The 11,984-nt window shown below is 43.9% G+C and overlaps 1 protein-coding gene across 1 annotated transcript; it reads right to left on the reverse strand.

Annotated features, from left to right (window-relative positions):
• Nucleotides 1-3,319: 3,319 nt before the first annotated feature.
• AP5M1 (adaptor related protein complex 5 subunit mu 1) lies at nucleotides 3,320-11,921 on the reverse strand. Its single transcript, XM_027704073.1, has 8 exons — nucleotides 11,810-11,921; nucleotides 7,496-8,141; nucleotides 6,095-6,322; nucleotides 5,497-5,636; nucleotides 4,695-4,780; nucleotides 4,479-4,594; nucleotides 4,134-4,230; nucleotides 3,320-3,485 (listed from the first exon to the last, which is right to left on the reverse strand). The coding sequence occupies exons 1-8, from the start codon at nucleotides 11,875-11,877 to the stop codon at nucleotides 3,403-3,405; spliced, it is 1,464 nt and encodes a 487-aa protein (XP_027559874.1). The 5' UTR covers nucleotides 11,878-11,921; the 3' UTR covers nucleotides 3,320-3,402.
• Nucleotides 11,922-11,984: the final 63 nt, after the last annotated feature.

Consider the following 11,984-nt stretch of genomic DNA (forward strand, 5'->3'; position numbering starts at 1 on the left):
AAATTATCCAAATTATCTGAAGGAATGGGGTTTACCCCAAATACTTGAGGGACTGGCATATATCCTCTTGGGGTTGTCACCAAGTACCTTGGGATCCTGAGGTAGGGAAGAGCTTCTAGAAAACTGGAAAAGCACCAAATTACTGATTAGTGATCAGTAACAGCCGGCACAAATTTGACCACACAGAGCCATGTTAGGTGGACTAAATCCCTCCTGTGGTGAGAGCAACAGGCCCTGGGAATTTAGAGGGGAAATTTGTGTCCCACACGGACACTGACGATGGTTTGACTCTGCCTCCCAACTTGACAAGTAAACTCAGGAGATGAATTCAATACTGAGATTTGGTGGGTTATACAAGAATTTTGCATTATTGTAATTTCTTAGAGGTCTGTTACATCAGTTCTCGTTGCCAACTGAATGTTCAGTCTAAAGAGCTTGACAGTGTGTATTTGCTTTAAATTAATTTTAATTGCTATTTCTTACATTATTCTCAAATTTTAATGAAATGAAACAAACAATTAAACTAATGAAGTGGGTTACATAATAACTTCTTAATATTTATACACATTATTTTATTTGGGAAAATGTCAGGTTGGCAACCCAACGTTTATTTAAGTCCCTACATATCTTGTTTTCAATTATTTCCATCTTAGTTTTCTTCTGGCCCTCTGAAATGCAACATGAATTCTGGAGAACTCTTCAGCCACTTCTTTTTGGAAGTCTTTGAAGTTATCTCCATAGATCTCATACAGTCTATACCTGTGAGGAAATTATAAATAGAAGCACTCCAAGCAGCAAACATTCTTGTAGAAGGAACAGCACTCTGTACAAAAGAGAAATATTTTTTCCCCCTTTAACACATTTTTAAAGAAACTGTTGTGTTAAAAACTTGTGGATTTTATTTAAGAGTTAAAGGAATACCACTGACACTTGATGACCTTTGGAGCTCACCAGAACTACTGTTAGATGCCAGCTCTGCCATGGAGTCCCCAGGCTCATATGAGCTCTCAATCATATTAATCAATTCCTGATTTAAGTTTTGAAGGTTTTGTTGTTTTTTTTCCTCTCTCTTAAAACAGGAAAAGTGGTCAGACCATGTAGAGAAACAGTGAAATTGCCTGAGCAACTACCAGGGAACAGAGAGAGAGAGGCAGACAGGTTTAGTCATTTATAAATCCTTGAACTCTTCCAGTGTCCCCTCTTGTGCCTGAGTTGTGACACACCTGAGCTGTGAACCATCTCGTTTACCAAGCCTACTAAGTTTAGTACCGAGCTCACTTTACTAGTTTTCTACCTTACAAATACTTCTAAAGCATCCATGGGAATGGGTCCTTCCCAGAAGACAAGTGCAGCCAGCAGGACAGGGGAAAGGCTTCCTCTGACTTCCCTCCCCGCAGCGTGGGTGTCTCACGCTTGTTGCACAAGGTTTTTGGATGAAGGTGGGTACCTTTAACCTGGTTTGTTTTGCTGTCTGACCCGTCCGTGGTGCTTCCCAAAGAACAGGGCGTGCTGCACACTCACACCTGCCAGAGACACCTCAGCCACTCTCCTAAAACAGGCAGACAGAGCTGCTTTCCCCACTCCTCTTACCACAGAGCTGTCCCAGAGCACTGCAGGGAGGGTGTGAAGGATTCTAATCCAGGGGTTTAATGGAGCAAACCCTGATAACAGATCAAAACAGGTGGTGGCTTGCATGAAGCTGTAAAAAACTGCTGAGGGCTAGAAGAGAAACATCACCCACACCCTCCCTCCCTCCCTTCAAACCTGCACTGATGGGTGTGTGCAAAGTGACCCAGAGCCACAGCCCTCCCTTCCTGAGCACTGCAACTCCCCCAACCATCAGAGAGACAGAGGGAAACAAAAAGGAACAGGATTTGGAAGAACCCCCTGCTGTTAAGTGCAAAGGGTCTCCTTTTCTAACATGCTATAAGTTTTGGCAGTCCCATTTCTTCCCAGCATTTTTTGAGCAAGAAGAGCCATTCCTCCCCAGTGCTGCTGTGCAGAGCTCCCACCTTTCTCACGGGTAGGTGAAAACCAAACATGAGTGGCCTGGTGGACAGAACATGATCTGAGCCCTTCCAGCAGAGACCACCTCTCCCCACTCACATCCTGGTGCTCGAACACACGGACAACTCTAACAGGTAGGGGCTGGATCCTGGGCAAAATCACAAATTCACCTGTCACCTGCTGAGCAAAGCAGACACTTCACCTGTGTGAAATAGGTGGTAGCACAGCTCTGTTTCCTAAGTTCTGTTTCCTGAGTTTGCACAGCAGTTTCAGCTGCACTGTGTTTCACGTGGATTAATCCACCCTTTAGAACATTCAACCAAGCAGTTAGATCACTATCTCAACATAAGTATTTTTTAAATTATAGCTTGGAACTTTTCTCCTTACGTAATCACTAATCTGATTTATCACACGGTGTGTACAGCGAAGCAGGAGGTAGGGCAGGAGCAGCTGGTGCACGTGGTCATTACTCAGCATTCTCTGCTTTTGTGCTGCTCTCCAGGCTCTGTCAGCTCTTCACCAGCCTTCCAGAATCTGCACATTTCCTGATGACTCTCCTAAAGTCCATTTCCTGTGTTCCTGCAGATATTATTCTCAAAATCAGAGATCTATCTCCGTAAATTGAGTCCTTTTCTGCCTATTTTTCCAGTGAAAACAGTTCAGTGATGTTTTTGGGGACCTCCAGCAAACTTGGTTGATTTTGCCTGCCCAGAGCTAGTCTTGTGATTTGAAAAAACACATTCACACCTCTCACAGGCATGTGGGAAAGGGAGTCACCACTTCTGCTGACTGAGGTAATGAAGACTCTTGTGTCATCTCCACTATCAGAGGTGCTGATGCTCATGCCATGCTGCCCTTCTTAAAATGTGGCAAATTATTGATAATTTATTGACAATTTATATTGACATATAAATCATCTATGTATTCTGTAGGCATCTTGTGAAAAATAACAGAACTCCTGCTTTTAACTGTCCTCTTAGTCTGGGGTCAGATCAGATTCTTGTGATTTCAGGACAGGAATAAGATACTGAAACCTTTCCCATCCTGAGAGCTCTCTGGTTTACAAAACCAGTGAAGTAACTGGAGTCCTTTGTCTGTATCACCAGGTGTTTATATTTTGTACCAGTTAGTTTTAAAAGGGAAAGTGAAAACAGCCACAGCAAGTACATTTCAAACTGTCTTCTCTAGGCTGTCATCCACGACTAAACAATATAAAAACCAACTTATGTTTTTAAGAGACTTATGTTTTTTAAAAAAACCCTCTTTTGTTTTTCCTCAACAGAAAATTTTAAGGACACACACAAAGCACAAGTGCTGGAAAACATTTATTTTCACTGTATCATAATCTCATTAACTATATGCTTTGATTAAATACAAAAATTATTTGCAAGCAAATTAGTCCAGTGAGGTTTTGTACACCATGGGTGCTGGTCCTTTGGAATTCCAGAGGTAGTAATCAGAAGAAATCAGTTCCCGGGCTAAAGGGGAAAAAAAAGGCAGGAAAAATAAGCATTACAGGATGCCTTACAATCAGACATTCCTTCATCCAACTTAAGTGACTACTAATCCATCCTTACTAGTTTACAGAAAAGGTATAATGGCCTCTTTAAACTGTAAGACTCTTATTATTATTTGAAAATCGTTTCTGATAATGAGACATTTAAAGTCTCAGCTTCAATTACCTTTACTAATGTATCAGCCATGAGCTTAAAATTCAAACAGAGGTTAAGTTAAAAGCAGGTGGATGGCTTGGATTTTGCTCAATGAATATAAATTGCACACTCAATATAAAACACACAGGAAGAAAATGCTGCTTTTCCAGCGTTACAATTTGGGGCTGAATGTGCCCTGTCACAAAGTTAACAGTGCAGACCACAATTTTTATAAGGCACTTACAGACTTCTGCTGACATGACTGGCAGAAGTTGCAACAGACAGGCAGCTACAAATAAAAATGCTTCCATTGGGCAGAGCTGCTCAGGTTTAATGAGTGCCTTCTGTGCCCCAGTTAGTGTAACTTGGGAGAAGAAAAGTTCAACATTAGCTCCATAATTTTAGTCATTGTCACCCAGTTCATAACTTCAACATGCAGTTGCAGTTAAATAAATGGCATTTTTAGCAACTCACCTGCAGTAACTTTGGGTTTCCCTGGTACAAAGATCTGAACAGAATGTTGGTCTACGTAACATCCAGTAAGTGTGAAGTCTGGGATCCTAAAATGCAGCTACAGGAAGACAGGGAAAACATGGTCAGGTGCATGTTGTCACCCTTGCTGTGCAAATACTGGCAATCTGTGCTACGTGCTCTTGGTTTGAAACAAACTCCAAAGGGACAGGATGTCAAATCCTCCAAGCAGGAAAACAAAACTCCATGCTGAGAATAAAGATTTTAAACCGATGTGTCTTCACAGCCAGCTCAAGGCAGTTAAAAAAGTGCCTACTAAGGCCTCTTTTCCCAGAGCCTGTGACTTACTTTGACATAAGGAGTGTTCCCAGTGCACAGGTAATCAGTGGGGTGCTCTTTGCCTGCAGGGCCAAAAGACAAGGTTCCAGTCAGAGAAACTTCCAAAGACTTGGGGAACTTCTGTCCTAAAGCCAGAAACAGGATCTGTTAGAAATGCTCCAGCTGTGCCCACACTCTGGAGAACTGACTGGGGAGGAAGGAGAGTGCACAGGGTGCGTTTCTTACCGATGACCCAAACCAGGAGGCTCTTCTCCCGGGACAAATCCAGTTGGCCATAACTAACTTTGTACTCCAGCTGAGCAATTGGGCCCCTACGTGTGACAGAGGAGAAAGAAAACCATTGGAATAACTACAGTTTAATGCCTATTTTGTTAAAGAAAGCAAGCAAATGATGAATGATTAATGTGCATACAGAGAGACCATCCCTATGTGAGCACACTGCTGATTTATGAGGAGAAATTACAGGGCAGGAGGGAATCACCGTGGCCTCAACCCAGGAGTCACAAAGGGGTTGCTGCTGATCTTTCAGTTCACTGATACTGTTTTACTAACACTATGATCAGCATCAGCAACTTGTATCATCTCACCTTTAAATTTTCATGACAATTATGTGCCAGCGCAGCCCTGGCAGGTGTCAGAGAGGCTTAAGTGAAAACTATCGTTTTAATTTGAAATAGCCATATTTTTGATAAGCTGATCTGTAGCTGGGATTAGCAGCCTTAAGGAACAGGTAACCCTGGGCTGGAAGTGATCTCGAGGCTTAATCCACCTGGAGGATTGTGGCACGTGAAAAAAATCCCCCAGGGAAACAGGATGAGCAACAGAAGTATCTGGAATGTTACCAAACATCCTGGTACAATTCTGTATTCTGGAAATTACAGGAAATCCAAGGGGGCTTCCCAACATTTGCAAGGTTGGTGTCCACTGGTGATAGAGCATAACCTTGCTCTATTGAATCCTCACAAGTTCATTTCAGGAAGATCACAGAGAAATGGAAAGAATTTATTTAGGATTTCTTTATTCCTACCTGTTGAAAAAAGGTATCCGAGCTTCACAGTACTCAAAAGAATTCTTTATGCTTTCATGGAGCTTTAAATTAACTGTTATTTTTATCTGTGATCCCTCTTCAACGAGTTGATAACATCCCAAAATTGGTGGAACAGGAACCTGGAGAAAACTGTATTCATTCTCAAGATATATTAACACCATCATCATAAGATCAGTTATATTACTGTTTACATTGCTGAGGTACTTTAAAAACCAAACATATTAATTACTGACTGTGCCAAACTCTTCAAGGCTGCTTGCAACGCACAGATTTGTGGTACATGCACTTGATATCTCAGCCTGGATAGATTTTGTCTAATTCAGGCACTTAAGTGGTTCATTTAAAGTTAGAGCAGTGTTGTCAAGAAATCAAAAGTACCAACAACTCCTGAACTCAGGCAACTCAAGTCCTGAAGTGCCTTCCAAGCAGTTAGTTATATTAAAAAAACCATTTAATTATATAAAAAGCATTTTACTACTTGTATTGGACTCAAACTCATCCCCACAGTTTCAACACCACAGGGGTTTTTATTCCCATTTGAAGATTCGGAAACAACGAGGGTCAAGGGTGTCCTTACCTGGGAAGTGTAGTAACACAAGTTGAAGGAATCTGAAGGAGGAATGAAGGGAAATTTGTAAGGTCCATTGTACACAGAATCATCCAGTGGCTCAGCACTAAAGGACATCAGCATGGCAGGGTCAATGGAGGTCACACAGTGATGGATCACGATATCCTGGAGCGGAGGAGCGTTGGTTGGGAGATTCAGGGTGAGGGTTACTTTTGGTGCAGATCCCTCTATGTCACACTTGAAAAAACAAAGTCAAGAAGTTATTCTAAAATACCTCCATCAAGCCATAATTAGATGTTCAAAAATATAATACATTTATAGCTTTTGAGAAAAAAAAACCCACACTCAAAATTTTCATCTTAGTGCTGACAATCAGTACTGAGACATTAATATCACACACTTGGTGACAGCCTAAATAATTCAGTCACTTTTACAACATCCACTTAATGGATTCCAGCCTGCTATTAATGGTCACTGTGAGATATTTTAATATTAAACAATGCCCAGAGAAGCTGTGGCTGCCCCATCCCTGGAAGTGTTCAAGGCCAGGCTGGATGGGGCTTGGAGCAACCTGGGATAGTGGAGGGTGTCCCTGCCCATGGCAGGAGTTTGGAATTGGATGAGCTTTAAGGTCCTTTCCAATCCAAACCATTTTGTGATTCTGCACTGAAAACCATTGTCACATATAAAACCATTCAAAATAATTACACAACCTGTTTCTTTCATCAGATTCTTTATCAACTGTTCTTATGTCAGCCAAACAACCAATGTCTGTGCATTCAAAATGGTGTCGTAATAGAATAAGGTAGGATAGAAGATTAAACTTTTGTCTGGTAGGAAAATTAATTAGAAATGCTCACGTAAAGATACTTGTGGAAGACATTTAGAAATGCTGTTTCTAATCATTATTTAACACATTGCTCATTAGATAGCTGGAAATAAACTTGGTATTAGCACCATCATTTCTTAGTCTTTATATGCCAATACTATACGAAATTATTTCTCCCTGTTTCCTTTAAAAATAAGAAAAATTTGGGAAAATATATGCAATGTAGCTACTGCTGGACACTTAAGTCCTATAAGTAGTTAATGAAAAAAAATGCATTAATTATAGAACCATAGAGTGGTTTCAGTTGGGAGAGAGCTTAAAGACCATCTAGTCCAACTCCCCCTGCTATGGGGAAAAAAAACCACAGTAAAAATCAAAATAAAACTAAAGCATCAAATTAATATGTAATATTGGTCACACTTTGAAATATTACAGTATTAGAAACTTGCTGGTGAGTTTCTTAATTTTACTGAGGAGTAAATAGCCGTTTCACTTTACTTTCACATGTAAAATGACAAGAGTATTTACTTTCCCAGTGTCCCACAAAAACTACTCCGGTCTTGCACACCAAACACCCTCACCTTGCAGTTTACAGCTCCATAAACCTGCCACGTGTCCACCACATCCCTCTGGTCATACTGCATGCACTTGACCTTCTCAGTGATGCAGACATTGACCTGAGGTTTGCCTTTGTAGCTGCTGGATCTCCAAGCCGGCTGATCCTTATCCGCAGGCATCTCCTGGATGTCCTCGAAGGAGCTGTTCAGGCTGCGGATGTTCGTGTTCAAGGGGGTGCCCAGGGGACAGGCCTGGATGAGCAGATTTCGGAGCTGGCCCACCTTTGTGTTCATCTCAGCTTCGTTCTTCCGACTGGGAGAGACGTAGTCCATGATTCCCAACAGAAGAGCCAGTCCCTGGGAGAGCCCGCTGACGGTGAGGAGGGGAGGCCGCGGCTCCAAGGGCTCCTCAACCAGCGGAAGACAAGCGTAGATCAGCCCACTCTTCTGGAAAGCAAGGACAGGCCAGAGATCCCCCGAGTCAGTGGACACTGAATACACCGAGGAGTGGTCGATCCGAGTGCAAGTGTCCCGATGCTCCACGAAAATGTGGTCGTCCACCAGCCTCAGCTCAAACAGCAGGGCCTTCAGGAAAGCGCCGTCCGAGGGCACCGGCACGTGCGTGGACCCGTTGAAGGTCTCGGCGCGCAGCTCGACCGTGGGGTAACGCCTGGGACAAGGGAACAAGAGCCTCTGATTTATCTATTTATTTATTTATTCACCCAAAATATCGTACCAACGGAGTTGCCAGGAGCAGAGCCACCCAATCCCTTTTCTGGCCGTCAGAGAAAGCAAAAACGCTATAAAAATCTTTGGGTTACTGTTAAAATCAAGGATGGGTTTCTCTTCTCTTCTCCAAAACCCACTGGTCCTAAAAATAACCTTGTGTACATGGAAGCCAGAAGGAATTTGGTAGAAACACTGATGGGATCAGAATCTAAATCAATAAAACTATTTAATGAGTAATTAGGATTCATTCTGGCCCGTGGATTTTTACTGGAAAATTTGAGCAGCTACATTCACTCATTTTTTAAAATAAAATGTGAATCTGCCCCTGCCTGTTGCACAAAGGCACGGGATGATTAATAAACAGTAATGAATGACTCCCACCAGTGCAGCAAAACTTCAACACCCAAATATTTCTAAGAGATGAGATCAGACTGAAAACAAGTTCTCAGATATTTAAGAAAATGGAAGTTACTTATATACAGGTTTCCCGTTGCTGTTCTGAGCTTACACAATTGATCAACAAGATCAACTAAAAATCTTTACAATATTATAAATCCAAAAATATTTCACTGTACACATGTCCAATTTTTCCAGCAAGGCCTGTATAATTTGGGTGGACAGGGCACAAAACTGATTTCACGCTGCACATGCAACATATGTGACTTAAAGCTTTTACGACTATTTCATTTTTTTTCAAGTATTTAAGATGTAATCATGTCACAGACACAAGCATATTTTAAAACTGCTATGTTGCATCATGTTCCTTTCATTTATTCTGCTTTTTATACCATCTTTTTAAGGTCACACTGACAGTCTGTTTGTTAAATTGCCACGGAACTTGCAACCCCAGCAATGTGGTACTTTGTTATATCTATGACCTCCATCTGTAGCACTTCCCTCCTGCTCCTGAACACTTCCATGGATCTTATCCTGTTGCCTCTAAGTCCCACCTACACCCTCTTTTCTTAACTGAGTAGCAGAGTCTCTGGCTGGAGGCAGCTACACTTCCTCAGGCTTATTTTCAGTGACTGTGCTTTTTTTCTTTGATTCCTAATCAGGCACTTAGGGCTTTTGGGTTTGGCTTTTTTTAAGTAAGGAAAAAGCAAGCACAGGCAGGGCGAAGCCAGAGCTACAAAATCCGTAAACAGGATACAGATGACAGTAGAACACCTCCCTGCAATCTCACATCTATTCTGGAGAGCAAAGAAACAAAGTGGTTTTGCAGCTCGAAAATTTATGAGAGAGGTTGCTCATAAGAGGCTGTGTGTAACCTTGGTGAGCAGCTCTTATTTTTGGTGGACGTTCCCAAAACAAGGGAAGAGGAGATATTTCAGTCTGGTTTTTTTCTTGCTCAAGTCCCAGTGTCTCTGCTCCATGTGTTGAAGTTGTCCCCGCACCTCAGCAACCTTCTCCTCCTCCCACTGAATTTTCCCAGCTGTAGCTGAGCCATTAGACGATTAATTAGCCCTTCAGATCTCCCTTCAGTATTCCCTTCCAGAAAGCGAGGCAAACTTAAAAAGATGAAAGTTTCCAGGGACTTGGCGATTCAAGAGAGACACCATACTTGTTGCCTGAATTAAGTTATGATCAGCTCAGGAAAAAAAAAAAAAAAAAGGGAATGCTTTGATGTCCCCGATGTCTCCCCCGAGGTTAAAGATCAGGGCTCACGTATCTCCAGCTGAGTGCGTAAGTCCCGAAACCAGCAGCTTCCATGTGATCCCGCATTCTTTATATTGTCTGTGTGCTTTGTTGAATTTAAGGTCAGTTAGGAGGATAAACTTGGGGCTTCCACAGCCCTATTATTGCCTCTGGGAACTTGAAAGATCTAAGTCTGGAAATCACTTGAAGCATCAAGTATAGTTTGCCCTTTCAAAGGGCAAGGACTCCTTGTCTCTGCAGCTCACTGTGTGACAAGTTACTTCACATATCCCTGTCACCAGCCCCCCCCTTCCTCCCTGGTGATTACACTCCCTGCTTTTTTGGGACAAGGCTTTCTCTTTATCTGTGTTTGTAGAGGGGAGGCCTCATCACTAGTCCTGTAGGTAATACAAGGACCATAATACTAATCCTAAAACAATCAGAGGAATGTCCAATGTAAAGATCTGTCTGCACCTGAAGATGGGAGATAGTCTACTTGCTCTTTTTTTTGTTGTTTTTGATTTTGTCCTAGGTTCTCTCTTTGGTTTTACTGAAGTCAGACTAGGACTGTAGCTCTCTTTATCCAGATCTTTTTTTTTAAACTTTCCCTGGCCTCAGTTATTTTTCCTCTCATTGTTTGGAACTGATTTCCCTGAAGTCACAGAGATAAAAAGGGCAACAAATTTTGCCAGCCCAACAAAAGCAGCCTGTCTAGCCCTAAGTCTTACTTAAAACTCCGCAAGAGTTCTGAATGAAAACTCCTCCTTTGGAGAGCTCCTTAGTGGACTCCTCCAATAACTTTAAAAACCTCTGTATTTGTATGCAAAAATCAATATCAAATGAAAAGTTAAATTTCCGACTGAAAAAAAGCCTATTTTTTGTATAGCTACAGAACAATATGAAGATAATATAAGTAAAATGTAAGCAAAAAAAATATGTTTTCTTGTTTGCCCATTTTGTTAATTTGATAGTATTCCATAATCACTGCCTCGTCCTTTCCCATGTTAGGACGGAGAAGAGCTGGTTAAAATCTTTACAGTGACGAACAGAAAGAGGAACAGAGCAAGCAAACTCAAGTGCAAAATGCAGAAGTTGTAAAAAAACCAAACCCAGATATAGTTAAAAGCACATGATCTGAAGCCAGAAACTTTCGAAATCGGGGTCAGAAGTGAACAACATCCAGCGGCGCTGGGATGAGCCAGGGGACTTATTTATTCAGCATCATAATGTTTTGGTATTTCTGCATCCGTTTCGTGGTCCCGAGGATGCTCTGAACACTCCGGAGCCTCCGCTGTGAACCAGGGGAGTTTCCTCTGGGCTTCCCCCGGCACCGAGGGGAGGAGCGGCCGAAACACGGATTCCCCAAAGCACCGGTACACCCCAGAGCACCCAGAGCCCCCAAAGAACACTCGGACCCCCAAGAACATTCTGATTCCCAGAGCAACCGCTCGCCCAAAAACGCCCGGACCCTCCCAGGGCACCCGATCCCCCCAGAGCACCGGGAGCCCCAAGAACACTCGGATTCTCCTCAGATCACCCACTCCCCCCAGAGCATCGGGTCCCTCTGGGCATCCAGACCCCGCCAAGAACACCCGCACCCCCTGAGGGCACCCGGACCCCCCCAGGAAGATTCTGATTCGCAAAGCACCCAGACCCCCCCAGAGCACCGGCTTCCCCAGAGCACTGGGTCCCCCAGGGCACCCAGACCCCGCCAGAACACCCACCCGCACCCCCTGAGGGCACCCGTTCACCCCAGAGCACACGAACCCCCCCAAAGAACACCCGAACCCCCACAGGGCACCCCGACCCCGCCAGTACACCCACCCGCACCCCCTGAGGGCACCCGTTCACCCCAGAACACACGAACCCCCCCAAAGAACACTCGAACCCCCACAGGGCGCCCAGCCCGACCCGCGGACCTGCCCGGCCCGCCGTGCCCGAGCCCTCCTCCCTCCGCCCCGCCGCCGCTACCTGGAGAAGAGCACGGCTCCGCCGGCCGCGGGGTCGTGCCTGAGGAGCCACAGCGCCCGCAGGGCCATGGCGGCGATGCCGATGCTGTCGGTGATGCCGCTGCCGGCGGTGCCGATGGCGGCCGGGGAGGAGCCGCGGCCGGGCCGTGCCCGCCCGGCGCAGCCCCATTTCCGGC

This window comes from Neopelma chrysocephalum, unplaced genomic scaffold (assembly GCF_003984885.1).
Source record: "Neopelma chrysocephalum unplaced genomic scaffold, ASM398488v2 Primary Assembly neopelma1_253, whole genome shotgun sequence".
NCBI classification, from domain to species: Eukaryota; Metazoa; Chordata; class Aves; order Passeriformes; family Pipridae; genus Neopelma; species Neopelma chrysocephalum.